At 40.4% G+C, this 17,240-nt stretch overlaps 1 protein-coding gene across 7 annotated transcripts in view; it reads left to right on the forward strand.

Annotated features, from left to right (window-relative positions):
- Positions 1–16,348, forward strand: part of UTRN (utrophin) — a gene marked incomplete at its 3' end in the record, with an annotated part of 398,254 nt that extends 381,906 nt beyond the window's left edge. For all 7 annotated transcript variants that reach the window (XM_080390591.1, XM_080390592.1, XM_080390594.1 and 4 more), the window contains 2 exons: positions 1,534–1,556; positions 3,180–16,348. In XM_080390591.1, coding sequence (XP_080246717.1) covers positions 1,534–1,556; positions 3,180–3,188 — 32 coding nt within the window. The remainder of the gene's footprint in view (positions 1–1,533; positions 1,557–3,179) is intronic.
- Positions 16,349–17,240: the final 892 nt, after the last annotated feature.

Genomic DNA, 17,240 nt, shown 5'->3' on the forward strand with positions numbered 1-17,240 from the left:
ACGAATCAGTAGTAAATGCAATTCCAGTATCAATTCCTGTTTTTGCAAATTACTGTCTTGCATACTACCTGGTCATTTGGCCCAGATGAATCTAAAGCAAATTGCCCTGTGTTGGGGCCAGCTTGACAATGATGGCTATTCTCTGCAATCAGGAAACATGGAGAAAAACTATACAGTAAACTAACATCCATGAAACTATACCCTGAATGAGACAGGAGGGGACTGCAAGTTAAAACCACGGCCCCATATACTTTCATATTGGGAGATGTATTTGAGCATTTAAGATTAAAAGAAGTCAGTTCCAAATTTCATGTGATTTTTCCCTTTGTCATGGTCATGCTGCTGTAGAAATCAAATCAAACCATCACACCCCACTTAGTAGGTACTAATTACATTTGCTTTTCTTCAGTCATTCTATAACATCACTTAATTGGGAGATTTACTAGGCGTACATGTAACTATGTAAGATTCATACACTGTTTTAGAAGCCTGGAATGAGGGTTTTAGTCTGTCCTTCCCAACAGAGTGCATTAAACTCCATGAGTTTTGCTAAGGAAGGTCCATCATCTTTTCCTGTGGCTGTTTTGAGAGTGATCTGTCTTTCTGGACAGACAACTGTCTAACCTGTTCTGTAAAACTTCCAAAGACGCAGACTCCCTAGGCAATCTGTTTCAAGAGCATCATAATATTCCTAACCTTAAAAACTAATATCATTACCCTTTTTTAATTGTATCCAAGCTAAATTTTATTGGAACAGCCTTCATGTTCAACATATCATGTCCATTTATTAAAAAAAAAAAAAAAGGGAAAAAGCTATTTTTCTTACCACCTCATCCCTACTAGTCTCTCCTACTCTGACTGCAGCTTTCATTAAGGAATTACTAGCATCTGAGCCTTACATAGATTATTTTTATTCTATCTTGACTGTATAATAGAGCCAATCTTCATATTTGCTATATTTGATTTTATGGGTTTCAGGTTATAATTCATCTTGAAATCGGTATTTCTACTTACTCCAAATAACCCTGATAAATCAATTATTCCTATAGTAAGGCACTGCTCTTAATGGTGGAGTTTGGGGTGGGTGTTTTTTTTGCTCCCCAGATCCTTTGATTATGCTTATAATGCCTCTTTTCCTTCCTTATTTATAAGATCGGTCATCAGAACTAGGTAGGTGTGCAACACAGTGCAGCAGTCCTGTCTGTGCAAGAGCGAGTTCCAGAACAAAGCATTTTGAACAGACGATATTATAATACACTACTTTATATATAGGTCTATATGGTTCCAAGTAATGAAAAAGAACAATTCATAACATCTATATATTCATAATGCTATACATTTCTTAAGAGAAAGGTAAATTTGTGAAGTTACGCGTAGACCATTACAACACATTCCAGTTGAATGCATATTTTTTTTAAATAATATTTTTGTTCTTCTGTAGTACATATTTTCCTAATACTGGCTTTGTTTTTAAACTGCCAAGATGCAGAATCATGTACATTTCTAAAGTTCTTTTGTTTTTTCTATTTGCAGCAAGTTTCACTGGCAGACCACAGGTATGAGACATGTTTACATACTTGCATAGTCATTGGAAGCAAAATAAGTTGATAAGTTCTATTAAAGCAAAGTGGCTGGATATTTTTCTATATTTTTCCCTAGAAGTCTATTTGGAAGCTAGACCAACATAACAGGAAGACTAGATTCTGGAATATCCCAGTTAATAGAAAATTCCCGCTAGTTCAGCCATTGCCAAAGGTACTATGGTGTGCAGTTCTGGGATGTTGACCAGATGGAATCACCTTGCATCTATGAGGGCCAGTTAGTTTCAAGCCAGCATCGGCTTGCAAGATCAAAGCTGGTTCTTACAAAGGCTTCCATGTGACCTTGTGCCCTGATGCCCGTAGCTCCATTTTGGGCGCTATGGGCACCAGGGCACAACGATCAAGAGCCACACAGCATCTTAAGATGCTGGATTAAGCTATCTTCTCCCAGTAGGCAACCACTTTACAAACTCAAAACAGAAATTTGGCTACTCTCAAAGTTCACAAAAATGTTGAAAAAAATCTGTTATTTAGATACTTGGTTTTGAAAATCTAACTGGTATGAGTGGTCAGTTATTTTTTTGTTAAAAGTAACAGAAAGAAGAAAAACACTTGCTGTAGGATTAGGTTGATATTGGAGCCCATGTGTGCCAAATAAGGAATGACATAATCTTGTGTCACTGCAGAGTTCTTTGAAGGTTTCATTGTTAAATAAGTTTTAAAGACTACCACAAATTGCTGTGTGAGACTTCAGAAGAATTAAGTGGTAGGGAAAGAGGCTATTTATACCCCCAAATTGCTTCATCCTATCCATTAATCAACAGTTTGCAAGGTCAGATTTCCCCAGAATGAATATCTAAAAATTCAGGAATATTACTGTGGAAACACTTTCTTGGACTGTTGGATTGTCTTCCCAAACAGGAATTTCTGATGAGAATGGGATGAATCACGCCCTGCATTTCATTCAGTCAACTTGGACTGCGTTTCAGTCTCCTAAGTTAAATTAGTGAATTAAACTAGGGTTTTTCAGAAATCCTTCGTCTAAGCAGGCATGGAGATAGCTTTCGGTGTTATCAGTGAAAAACACAAATCTTCCTGAAAAAGCATTTGATTGATTGATTTATTTATTTAAATACAGGATGATTTCCAAATGGTGTCACTGCAAACTTACCCTTCCAGAACCATTAGAGAAGGCACATTTGTCTGTTCAGGAACAGAATCCTGAAACAGGAGCCTGGAAACAAGCTTCACATGTGAAGGGGCTGAGTCCAAATCCAGACTGTATACTCTGTTTTTACCACTTAGGCTTCAGATAAGACAGTAGTTTGCCTAAACAATTTTTTTCCATGGGTTCAGAACATGGAGAAGTCTTTAAGTCATATTTACTGCTCTGTAGACTAACATCCTCTGGACCTTACTCAACAAGAATTTTAAACACTGCAGTATAGTAAAATTAGTTTTCTTTTAACAACATTCCTCAGTGACTTGCTGAGTCTTGGACCAATACAGCTCAATTTTTAAAATACAGGAGTTTTGTAAAAGGACACCGGAGTCCTTAACTGAACCAAGCCCACAGTAGTTAGAGCATTCTAACGTGTGTGAACACGGTACTGACATGGTTATTTCTTATCATGACAGGCAATGTAAAGAGTTCATTGGGACATTGACCAGTGCTTCCTGATGTGCAGTACAGCCCTTTTCTACAAACCACCAATCGTGAGTTCCACTTCATCAGAAGACTGCATGGGACCCTGGGACATGCTGTTCGCTCTGACTGCGTGTTCTACTTGAAACAGTAAAACACTGAATACCCAAAGACGAGGATGTTGTTTTTATAGTATTGCTGTTTTTTTTTTTTCTCTTCTTCTTCTTCCCTTTCTATGCAACTGTAAATTAATGAGCAGTGGAGTATTTGTCACTGATTTGTATAAATATACAGCTGGGTGAAAAGGGGCAGGGGCTTTATATACGTTCTTTTTGATAATCGTAAAGAGGACTGCATAAGGAGTTTGGAGCAAAATGTTACATTTATACATTCCTTTCAGCTCATTACTTTTACATTGTAAAATACCCTTAGTTATATTCTCATACATTTAATATTCTGTACTGATTATTTATATGCTAACCATCCGACCACACAAATTTCAGAATACCCTTGAATTATTTTCAGGATTGGCATATGAAGTTCCCATAATCTGTATTATTGTTACTGGTTAACAAAAATCGCCACTGGGTGCAAGCTACAGTATTTTAAGTCTATTAGACAAAGTAAACTCTTTTTTTGAGTCATAATCATCCTCATGCACCAAAATAGTATTCTTAGTTTTCCTTTAGGTATTTCCAGCCAACACACTCCGTTTGGAGGGTTCTTTCTTTTTTTAAGCCTTACTTTACTTTTGAATCAGGAGATAGCTAAGAAGAGGACTTAGATGATAGCTTAAATTGTTTTTAGTAAGGTCTATGTTAGTGTAATTTCTCCCAACTTTGTTCAGAGACAAAGCTTTGCTGTTCCCTGCTGTGCCAAACTTGCTTCAAGTTTTGGAATTTACAGTCTGTGAAGTAAAGCTCATTTCAGTGAGATCCCCTTCTCTTGTCTGCCTCTTGGAAATGAAGAGACAATTAGAAAGCCCTTTCCAATACTACTAGCAACAGAACATTCTCTTCAAAACTGCAATGCACTTAGAAATCCTTTGGCATTGTAGTCTTGCAACTCATCTTTATCTTTGAAATCATTTATTTATGTACTTTAAGTAGGGATGATTACGGGAAAGTTATGTCACTGATCAGCTGAGCTCTAGTTTTAAAATGATCATAAGATATTTTAATGTATTCACAGAGTTTACAATGCTGCATGGACAATTGCTTTAATTTCAGGACATACCTTTAATTGGTAAAACTGCATGCAATATATTTCATGTATAGTAGAGAGAAACAAAACTGTGTTGTTCTTAATTATTACTGAAGAGAAGAAAAATAATAATCTCAAAATGGTATTGGAAGAGTTGCAAATTCTCTACTGCTACCGAAAAATGCTAGAGCACATTTAAGACAGCAGGTCAGAAATTTCTAGTGTTTTTGTGAAGTGGTGCCAGCTACACTGTCCTGCACCCGCAGTATTCACTCCTGTACTGTTGCTGCTCAAAGAGTCATTTGGGCACAGCGCTGACCACGTTCTAATGTTGGCTCTGGTGCCAGTTCTTTCTGAACCCTTTGGCAAGTTATTTAACCACTCTGCCTCTGTTTTCCCACCTGTAAAATGGGGATGATAGTACTTACCTCTCAAAGTTGTTGTAGGGCTTGCTTAGTTAGTATATGAAAAGCTCTATATAAATGCTAAACATTACTTCTGAGTGGAGCAAAATTGTCAAGGTGGAAAGAGAAGATGCTGGCCTCTATAAATGCTTCATTTATTAAATATAAGTAGTGTAGTTATTTTGAGGAATAAAACACCCACATTTTACAGAAGAGGAAAGCCGTGACCACCTTTCTACCTCAGACCTATCTTCATGAGTAGTATTGGAAATAGCTTTATATTCTGTTCTGTGCAAAGTATATGGCTTTTATCAAACTACATCATTCTCTAGACAAAGAATCCTTAAAAATACCCCCCTACATAAGTAAAAAAATAAGTCTCAGTAGTGAATTCGGTGGCTTTTATTTTTGTTCTGAATATGAGGTTATGTATAAAGTTGTTTTTCTGCCTGTGTTTGTATGCATCCTTTGTCCTCTGCTGCCAAGTAAATGCTGCTTCAAACACTACATTGTAACATTCTTCCTCTGAGACAATAATAAATAAAAGGAATATATTGCAGTAACATGAGAAGAAGCATGGAGTTCTTTCAAGTTTTGTGGTCTTCAAGGATGGCATTTTTCCTTGCTAAGTGCTGAAAATTTCATTCTGAAGAAGGTTAGTTTTAACATAGGAGTGCTGTGATAGTCCACGTCTATATGCTAGCATTTTCGGAGTGTGGTTTGTATTTATGTAAATGAGATTAAGCAGTGTTTTCTCCCCATAAATCTGTGCATATTTTCTCCACTGTTCATCTTGATGCTCTCAAAGGTCTTTTCCAACCTAAATCGTTCTGTGATCTTTAGTGATTTAGTCTGGAATACTTCTCAGTTTTATGACATAATAGGTTTGATCACTGAGAAGCAGACTGCTTTTATTTAAGAAATGTTATAAACACATATTACAAAACAGCAATAAAGTAATGCAGGAAGCCTTGTCAAATACTAGAACTGTAAATTAGTCTTCAAGTTCTGATGGCATTCAGTCAATGTACTCAGCTGAAGCACAGTATTAGGTAATAACATACTTTCTAGCCCTACCATGCACGGGTTTTAGGCATTTGTATTAAGCTAATGCAAGTTGTATTAATCAATTGTGTTAGAAGTACTGTGCTTAAAGGGGGGAAAAAAGTCCACAACCCTAACAATTCCATTTTCTTATAGTAACAGTTAGTGCTGTTTTCATGTTTAGTATTTATAAATTTTTTTTTCATTCAAACTCTTAACAAATGGAAAACATCAGTATCAAAGTAATGTCGTTTTCCCTCAGCTTGTGAAAGAATGCTTAACGAAGAAGTTGTAGGGAGGAACTGGGTTTTTCACATGGCATTTAAGCGATTCAGCAGTTAACAAGGAATTATAGAAATAGCATTATATTGAGTGAAAAAAGCTTAATTTAGCCAGATTAAAAATTTATTACTGTAACGGGCAAACTTTAGATTTATGCAAAAGACCAAAGTATTCTTTTAAACATTTAAAGTCCAAATTGCCCTTTGGAGAGATTTTGCTCATTACATGCTGTATTTTTGTTCTCTACTTTAGTATAGAGTTGCCCTAAGAAAAACCTTCATAAAAGTAAATGTTTGCACCACTGAAAAACTGAGTAATGGATCCTGTTTACTGTCACATAGAAATTAAGATGTCATGCCATATGGCTGAGAATTCTGTTCCCACAACAGCAGCAACAAAAGTCAGACTTAGAAATCCAGCCAAGGTGTAAATTACTTACAGTGGGGTATTAAAAAAAAAAAAAAAAATTTTGCAGGAAGATATTTGTTCCACCTTACAAGTAAAACAAGCTCTCAGTAATCATCAGCTATATGCTATGTTCCTCAAAAAACATTCCTGGGGCCAGCAAAGGTGAAATATTCCTTGGCTCACATGTCTTTGAGAACCTATCGTCTGTCTTTAGTGTCTCTTAAATTTTCATGATGTGCCAGCAAAAATTACTCTTTGCAACTTACATCCATGCATTAGAAAGAACAGCTGCATGCAAGCACAGCAGCCGCCTTCAGAAGAGGAAGGTAGTGTTTTCATCAACTGCTTTTTTAAGCATCTCTGTCTGAGACAGCAGTGGCGTAGCTGCCAGGAGTGGGCTGATTCAGCTTGTTTTCCCAGGCATCCCAGCACTGCAGCAGACTGTTGCAGCCAATACAAAGGCATCTTTTACACTGAAAACTGCTCAGTGTTACTATGCTTATTGAAAGTGATAAACCATGAGAGCTGAACAGAATTCCTAGGTGCCAGTCTTAAAAGATAAGTACGTACACAGCAAAGAAAAAAAAAAAACAAACCACACCAAACACCACCACAACATATACACTATATCCTATCTCACTGTCATCTCTGAAACACAGTATTTATGGATGAACAATTCATGCTCATTAGTCACTCTGTGTACAGTCAGAGAAGTACTTCAAAAATATCTAGTTTAATGACCTCTAATAACTTTTGTTTACCTTGGAGAAACTATACTTCAGAAATACTTATTTCCTGACTATGGAAGGAGAGCGTGGGGTAACTAGCTCAAAGGAAGATGTCTGCAGCTTACAAATCTAATTTCTGGGGATAGATCCCACCTTGGTACTAAACAAAACCATGGAGAAATATAAGAATTTTTACAGTGACCTGGTTATAGAAAAAGGATTTAAAAATAAATAAAAATAAATAAACCACGTAGCAACACTTCATCTATCTGTGCATGATTGAATTCCCTTTGCCCCCACGGTAAATGATACCTCTTTCAATATGATTTCAATTATTTGGAAAATGAACTAAAAAAAGAGCAAGGAATGGACAAGATCCCTTAAAAACAGTTTGTGTGTCTCAAACTAGATTTCATGGAGTTATGAGAAAAGCCACATAGTCAAGAAAGGCTGTGATTATTCACCTGAATTTTATGTGGAAATATGCAACCATTTAATCAAATACAGTAACCTTCCTGAATCTCAGCCCAGGTGACATGGAAGTCCAGGTGACAGCTCACATGACTACAAGCTGGAATATTTGGTGTGTAACCCTGGCCCTGCAAAAACAGGTGGCAAACCCATTCATTTTTCTTCACTAGAGATGGCATTTTGCACATTGAAGTGCTAATTTTTATGAGGAGCAGTTCACTGCAATTGTGCTTCTCTGTATACATTTTCCAAGTGTGACTGGTACCTAACCCACAAAGGAAGTTTTATGCATCAATAAATAAGAGGACAGAAGATACAATAGTAACCAACACTGATAATCCACATCAATTTAAATGCAAACAAATAGCAGGGAAAGCTAAGGGTTACCCAGATTCTCCCTCCTGAAAACTGGAGTGACATTTACTTTCTTCCAATCCTTGGGATCTTCCTCCAATTCCCATAACTCTCCAAAGATAATCAAGAGGGGCCTTGCAATAGCATCAACCAGTTCGCATAGCACTCATGGGTACATCCCATCAGATCCCATGGACTTATGTATGTCCAGCTTGTTTAAGTGTTCCCTGACCTGATCCTTCTCCACAAGGAGGACAACATCTCCCATGCTCCAGACTTTCACTCTGGTCTCAAGGACCTGGGCTTCCAGAAGGCTGGTCTTAGCAGTAAAGACCAAGGCAAAGAAAGGATTCAGTACCTCAGACTTTTGTGTCCTTTGTCACCAGGTCCTCGTGAGCACTGCACCCACGTTTTCCCCAGTCTGCCTTTTGTTGCTGTTAAAATTGTTGAAGTCCTTGTGGCCTTTCATATCCCTCACCAGGCTTGGCTTTCCTAACCTCCATCCCTGCAGGATTAGGTAGTGTCTCTGTATTCTTCCTGGTCCCTGAACAGGCCAAAGTCTGCTCTCCTGAAGCCCAGGGGTGTGATCCTGCTTTTTGCCTTGCTCCTTTCCTTTTGCTTGCTCCTTTCCTCTTGGGATCCTGAGCTCTGCCATCTTAGGGTCCCTGCAGCTACAGCAGCCTCCAGCCTTCACACCTCGTACCCATTCTTCCTTCTTTCCGAGTAGGAGGTCCAGCAGGGTCTCTCCCCTCACTAGCTCCTTGACCATCTATGCTAGGAAATTGTCATCAGCGCATTCTGAGAAATTTTCCCTCGTAAGTCTGAGGCCAATGCACAATACCCTGAAAAAACCTTTTGTCAAGAGGAGTATGACAGATGAGCAGGGAGGGACCTCTTAAACACAGATGCTCTGGTTGATTTTGTTTAATACCACACAGTATTTTGGTGCACAGTTGCGAGGCATCTAATGAATGGCTGCGACACACAGACAAGCACACAGGAAGAAAAACTGTCCAGATGTATTTCTGTCTCTCCAGTCCCAGCAGTCCCTCTGGAATGGGAAGCGTAGCTCTGACCTACTTGCTTTCAGCAGGCTGCAATTACAGCGCCTATCAATTTTCTATAAAAATACAGATGTGAACAAATGGAAAACCTGAGTGGCTGAAACATGAGCAGAATAAGAATGTTATTTCATCCCCTAAATCCCAGTTCCTGTAAAGATGATGCTTGCGGGCTGGAAAGTAAAACTAGTTTAAGTAGCAGTAAAACATCAAAATAATGGTTGACTATTATGAAATATGAGCCAGGCTTTGTACACAACAAGATATACCATGGTATCCATCTGTCTGCCGCTTACACTTGCATTTTTTCCTCCCCAAGATATCTGCTTCTCGCCAAGGAAGGAAAATGAACGATAGCTTTAGTGAAAGAGAATTCTTTCTAGTTTTGAACTCTCTTTTAGGTTTCTCACAGTGCAGCTTGTGCTACCCAGTCGGTGGCAAGGGGCTGAGCCAGGCATCCAAAGCTGGACACAGCACCACATCCCCAGTCTCCCCAAATAACACTATTCCCTAGTCACTCCCTTTGGTCTGCAGGTTACAGTTTTGCTGGGACGTGCCCCTTTGCCAGCACAGCACGCTGCCTCCAGACAACATGTAAACCTCCACTGAAAAGGCAGTAGGGGATAGACGAGACCACTGACTTCCAGTATAATCCACTTAATATAGACCTCGGTAGCATTTGGCAAATAAACTCTTCTGATAACTATATACATTTGGTCATTGCAGCATTTTGGTTCTCTTTTCCTATGACTCATAGTACTTGTAACAGTATTTAGAAAAATGGGGTTAGGAGATTGGCATTTTAGGAAATATTTATCTTGTTTATCTGCTTTTCTTCTAGACTTGCTTTCCCAGGCAAGGACTCACAGATACGGTTTTGGTTGGCTGCTTCCATTTGCATGTTCAGAGATCATCAGCATCCAAACATTAAAATCTCCAACCCAAACCCAGCTTTCCAATTTAGAATTCTGTAAGCTTGTTGATATGGTTGCTGACTTTATTTTTTATGACATCTCCCATACCTTATAAATTACTACCAAGTAGTCAAAACTGGTCCACTTTCCATTTCTTGGCCCAAAGCAGTGCTCCTATTGAAAGCTTCTTGGAAGGTTTGACTTAAAATTACAACTTTATGAATAGTGCAATCTCATTATACACAACTAAGTTACAGTTCTTCAAGGCTGATTACAAACACTCTCAAGCAAGATCTCTTCATGACACTGTTGATTTTAGAGCTCTTTATGATTCAATATAAACCAAACCAGGAAGGCATAACCATGCCTTTCCAAGCTATATGAAAAATTCTTTACCATACAAATACTGCAGTTTAAGCCTGCCAGCTTTGTCTGCAGTTGCTGCATTTACTTGTTAGTTTTTAACCCAGTTGCGAAGGAAAGACAAGGGATAAATTAAGATTATAGCACATCTGTTTCCACAGAGATTGGATAAAATATGGCAGTTTAGTTAATGCAGTAAACAGTTTAAAGGAGAGAATTTTTTTCTCAATATATATTGCCTGAATAGCTGATACAGAGAGATGCTTAAGAAAAGGAGTTGGTTTGGTTCCTAGTTTCTGGTAGTAGTAGTTATACCTCTCTCAAACAATATGTACCTTACAGAAGACTTAGATTAAGTGACATGATTAAACCCAAGATATTTCACACCCATCTATTCTCCCCTCCTAGACTGGCAGAAGTGACAAGGCAAAATCAGAAATCTTAATACTATAATGATGCACATTTAAAAGTTCAGTCCTGTGGACTACCCTTCCATTAAGAAGTGTCTTAAGAAGCAATATAGATGATGATATGGCATTATTTCAGTTATTTGGTATATATACTGGAGACAACCGTGTATAACAGAACAGCGTTATGCCAACAGTAGTTTAACAAGCATTTATCTATAGTAAAATAAAAATTATGGAACAAAAAATAAAAATCACAGCTGGTTCCTGTTGTGGTTTGACTCCAGCCAGCAACCAAGCACCACACAACTGCTCGCTCACTCCTCCCTCACCCAGAGGAAACGTAAAACTCGAGGGTTGAGATAAGAACAATTTAATAAGTAAAGCAAAGGCTGTACATGTAAGCAAAGCAAAACCAGGAATTCATTCACCACTTCCCATGGGCAGGCAGGGGTTCAGCCATCCCCAGGAAAGCCGGGCTCCATCACCCGTAACCGTTACTTGGGAAGACAAATGCCATAATGTTGAATGTCCCCCCGCCCCATTCCTTCTTCTTCCCCCAGTTTATATACTCAGCATGACGTCCCATGGTATGGAATATCCCTTTGGCCAGCTGGGGTCAGCTGTCCTGGCCGTGTCCCCTCCCAATTCCCCGTGCCCCTCCATCCCTCTCGCTGGCAGGGCCCCAGAACCTGGAAAGTCCTTGACTGAGTATAAACGTGACCCAGCAACAGCCGAACCCATCAGTGTGCCACCAACAGTGTCCTCACACCAAATCCAAAACACAGCGCTGCACCAGCCACCAAGGAGAAAATTAACTGTGTCCCAGCTGAACCCAGCACAGCTCCTAAGCCAACTGCCTTGGCATGGGCTTGCAGCTCACTCCTCATCATGGCCATCCTCTCCTCACAGGAAAGGCACCACCAGCCCCTCAAGGCTCCCACCCCATCAACCGCTTTGATGGGCCTTGTCCCCCCACCAAGAAGCAAGGCAGGGGGACATCCCAGTTTGGGCTCCCCCTGCCCAAATGCAGGACCACTTAATATTCTTGCTCAGCAACACTTGAAAAAGAAAGCTGTGTTTCTCTGGTGGATATTAGCATCATAATGTAGATAATTAAGCAATAACCACCTTAGAATTGTGTCCTTATCTTGGAACAGGAGAAAGAACAGAGACTGAAGGTTGGGGCAATTATCTCATCCTTTAGCTCCAGGGAACCAAGCACCAAATAGGCATTCATATCAAAGTCAGAAAATAATTTGGCCAGTTACCTATTTCCACATTCCCATTGAAGTTTCTTGATTGATGATTACATACACTTATATTTAGCCTTCAGCCTAGCATTTACAGTGCCATATAGGAACTGACTCTGCATTAAAAATTTATCTGGGAGTTGCTGCTTAATGCCAATACGATCTGTATTCGTGTCTCTGTGAGTGAGGACATGTGAGAAACACTGCTTTACTGTCATCACAAACTGACTTGTATATGTATAAACACAGGGTCTGTCATGGGCTGATTGTCACTTCAGTTCCCAAAAATCTGTTAATTTACCTGGGTTGGGTAGGCAAATTTAACTTATGTGTTAGTATAGCATCCTGAAAAACAGCTCGCTTTAGAACTACAGCAGGAAGTTTTAACATGCACTAAAGAGATTTTGCTAGAGGTTTCCTTACTGCTATCCTCCTTCTCCCCCAAAAGCCCGAAGAGTGTTTGGGGAATAGGTGGGCATCTCTCTCTGCCTCCTTGCTCCCACAGGGCACAAGAGGCAGAATGCAGCCACTCTGCCCGCCCGAGCACATGCCTGGAACGGCTCCGTCCTTCCCCCAGTGCTATATTATACTGCACATACTTTTAGTAAGAGTCAAGGAACAGATTTCCAAGCCCTCTCCCTGTGACATCTTCAGCAGATTTAAAACTAATGTAGCTGTGAAGGTGTTGGTGATAACCAAATTTCAGGAAGGTTAGGCTTCCAGCGAGTAGTTAAGGACATTCTAGGTCCGATTTTTGCCTTTGGTGGTGGTGGCACACAAGAAAATAATATAATCTCTAAATGCAATCTGTTTGGGATTTTGGGTTTTTTTGTTTGAGGGTTTTTTTAAGTAAATCAAGCACTTTTGATATGGCATCAGAGAGACAGACTTTTCAGAGATGCTTTTTTCACAAGGACTCCATAAAACGCTCTGGCTGCGGGTCCCTGCTGTTAAGACCTTGCCATCTGTGGCTGCCGATTTCCTATAACCCACTGACCTAAGGGCACCAGGCTTCATAATGATAAGTTAATTTCCGAGGTATTTACTTCTCAACTAAAAACCAGCACGCAGAAATATTAAAAAAAAAAAAAGCACCAAAGGCTATTTTGACAAGGTTACCTAATCAGCCCCTCAGGGCCCAGAACCGTGGTTCTCAGAGACGCTGCCTATGCCAGAAGGCAGGCAGCATCTAGAAATCCAGATTCATTACAAAATATCTCACGTGCTTTGAAATCTGCCTTTGGGCCTCGACAAGGGTTTCTCACAATAGCTCTGAGTAGGCACAAAACTCATCTTCAGACTTGCAGTGGCCAACAAGCTTTCCTCATTTTACCTCATTTGTAGGTTAGACTCCTCAAGCACTTGAAGAGCCTTGCCACCATATCTGAGCCTTTACCAAAGCACCCCCTTCCTGGCACAGGTGCATCTAGCTCCAGGCAGCCAACAGGAGCCAAAGGCATCACCTTTTTGTTTCCTTTCTCAAGCAATTCAGGTCAAATTCCATAATACAGGCTTATCCACAGCCACAGATGCTTCGAGGTGTACTTCTCCACTGTGCACTTGTCCTTGGGCCAAGAACCCTTCAGAGGCATACCTGCTGCAGCACAAACACAGCCACAGACACTTCAAGATGTACCTGCTCTGGTGTGGACTTCCCCATGGTCACAGACACTTTGGGGTGTCCTGCTCCCGCATGCTCACCCACAGGTCACAGTCCCTTCAACTCAAGTTCACTCTGGAGTTCCAGCCTGTCTGGTACAGCAGCACCCGAACAGCAGCGATGCCCTGGCCATCTGCCAGCCCAGGTGCATCACCATGGCTGCTATCAGCATGTTCCCAGGCACAACGCAGTAAGGCGATAGCAGTACAGCGAGCAGCGAAACCAAAAAGCAGCCAGTAACGAGCACTAGACCAATATACAGTAAGGCAAGCAAGCCCCACAGCAAGCCCAGCAGCCTGCCAGTTAATTGCTAAACAAAAATAACATCTATAAAATTGACGTAGCACATTCCAATCAAATTTGTTACCTCTTCAACCCTTCAAGCCCCACACTGGGTGCTAAAAAGGACTGTCAAGGTTTAACCCCAGCTTGCAACTAAGCACCACCTAACCACAACCCCGCTCCCCCCTAGTGGGATGGAGAAGACAATCTGAAGGGTAAAAGCAAGAAAACTCATGGGTTGAGAGAAAGACAGTTTAATAGATAAAGCAAAAGCCACAAGCAAGTAAAGCAAAACTGGAATTCATTCACCACTTCCCATGGGCAGGCAGGGGTTCAGCCATCTCCAGGAAAGCCAGACTTCATTACTTGGGAAGACAAACACCATCATTCCGAACATCCCTCTCCTTCCTTCTTCTTCCTCCAGCTTATATACTCAGCATGATGCCATACAGTGTGGAATAGCCCTTTGGCCAGTTGGGGTCAGCTGTCCCGGCTGTGTCCCCTCCCAGCTTCTTGGGCACCCCCAGCCTCCTCTCTGGTGGGGTGGGATGAGGAGCACAGAAGGCCTTGGCTTTGTGTGAGCCCTGCTTAGCAGTAATGAAACTATCCCTGTATTATCAACATTGTTTTCAGCAAAAATCCAAAATATAGCCCCATACTAGCTACTATGAAGAAAAACCCTGTCCCAGCAAAACTATCACAGAAGTCGTATATTTTCTTCTACAGAACTTCATATGACAGTATCAACTTATTCATATAAGGGGAAAAGCAAAAACAGAAGAAGAGCCTAAACAACGTAACGCTAATCCTGCTTCTAGTATGCTTTAGCCCTCCAGCTTTTATACACACCTTAGCCTATCTTTAGTAGAAACACTGTAATGTGTCTGTGAATGTTTACACCTGTTAGGGATTCATTGGTGGTGCATGCATACCCATACCTCTTGGTGTTCTCCCTGAAACTGGTGGCACTTAAAAGCTTTTCTGTTGATGAATTAATCTCAGAGGCTTTACATTTCCAGTTTTTCCTCTTATGCTGCAAACACTGGAGGATGGAAGTATGACAGTAATTATGACCTCCGTCTATCTGGGAGATATTTTTAGTCTTATCACAGTGACATACTACAGTCTAGGGTTAGCAACCTATGTCAAAGCATTTACAGGATATTTCATGGGTAAGCACTTAATCACTTTGCAAGCAACTAGGTGGAGGCGTAGCCAGGTAGGTAATTTAAGGAAACAAATGACCAAAGTTTAAGACAGGCTTCATTTAATTTAGGACAATTTTCTATTAGCTATACGGCTCATTTTAACAAACTCACTTATGCCATTAAAAAAATATAAATTTATAGATATACAAACTATATTTAAATGACCAAGCAATCCTCACTGTAGAAGTCAACAGCCATCAGGGATGCTCCCCCAACAGAAACAACTGCTAGGAAGAAAGAAGTCTGTTTGCTTCATTTAGAAAACAAGACCTAAAAGAAAAAACCCATGCATCAGGCACATAGACTGAAGAGCACATGCATTCCATGGAAATAAATACAGAAGTTACTGTTTTGTGGGTAGTAGTAGACTCTTGGCTGAAGTAGGATTAGTTTATTTAATGCTTCTGCATGTTAGCAGCTCTCTTTACTAGTCTGTTCTATTTTAAGTTAATTGCTTGCTACTTTGTGTCTCTCATACGTAATCTGAATCAGATGCTTGGGTTGCCATCTATGCTAGCTTTCACAACTGTGAACTACCAAGGTACACCAAGATGATCATGGGACTGGAGCGTTTTTCTTATGAGGAAAGGATGAGTGAGCTGGGACTTTTCAGCCTGGAGAAGAAAGGGCTCAGTGTATATAAATACCTAAAGGGAAGTTGCAAAGATGATGGAGCCAGGCTCTTTTCTGTGATGCCCAGTGACAACATAAGAGACAATGAGCACAAGCTGAAACACAGGGCGTTCCCTCTGAACATCAGGAAACTTTTTTATGTGAGGGTGACCAGGCACAGGCTGCCCAAAGAGGTTGTGGAGCCTCCACCTTTGGAGATATTCAAAAGCTGTCTGAGCACAGTCCTGAGTGAATGATTCCGGGTGGCCCTGCTTGAGCAGTGGGATTAGACAAGATGACATCCAGAGGTCCAACCTCAACCACTCTATGGAGGTATCACTTAAGATTAAAAAGCTTCCTATTCAGACTATCAGAAGGCTTTATGCTACAAATAAGCCTTTGGACACAGTTAAAAAGTAATGAAGTATAAAATAACATTGTTCAATGAAGTGCTTCCTAAAAAAAAAAAAAAAAAAACCAAAAAAAAACCACAACAAAAAAAACCCAACCACATCAGGCAGCCCTTTCTCCAGTTATTTGAAGCACTGCACCAGCTTTCTAATGCATTTCCTTCATTTTGCCCATCCGGCTTCATAAGGCAGGAAACACAGCAACTTTTCAGCCCTTGTCTTACTTGCTTTTTACTCATGGAAGGTCTTTGCCTTCCTCTTCACCACAGAGGAAGATCCTGAACAACAGCATATGGTGGAAGGGTGGCATAATCCTTCTGGTGCTCATTGCCAAGTTACAAAATTGCTGGTATAATTTTCATTTACCCATTTGTGTTTGGTATGGAGCCTGTAACTCAGATTTATTTTTACCTTTCTGCTCGAGAGCTGCACCACTGACCAGCTGGAGGCACAGTGTGTCACACCCCTGTAATTTCACTGTTAATGGCAGTGAGGCAGACTCTTCCAGCCATCTCTCTCTCAACCATTTCAGGTGCAGTAATGACAGAGCTGTAAGTAAACCCAGTCACTCCTCTGGAAATTATTCAGGAGTATATAAGAGGGATGGTAACATAAAAAAGCTAAAATGTTTTCAGATTTTGAGAAAATCTTTATAAGCAGGATAATAAAGTTATAAAACCAGATTAAACTCCCCAATTCCTACTATAAACTATACATTAGCAATTGTGGGTCTCAGTATTAAATTGATTGACATAAGCTGTGCTAATATGGAATGAAAAAAAAGGATTATTTTCCAGTCTAGCACCTGCTTCAGGCAGTTTAGCTTCCAGGAAGCTGAATTATTGTCATGTGGACACTCGTACGAGGGAGGGAGGCAAGCAAAAGCTAGGGGTGAGGCAACTGATACAGCCTTCTGCTGCTCTCGGGTCCAAAGCTGTGTCAGGCAAAAGCCTGGGGAAGCCAGCTGCATTGTACAATGTCCAGCTGCAC

This window comes from Falco punctatus (genome assembly GCF_963210335.1).
Source record: "Falco punctatus genome assembly, chromosome: 5".
NCBI lineage: Eukaryota > Metazoa > Chordata > Aves > Falconiformes > Falconidae > Falco > Falco punctatus.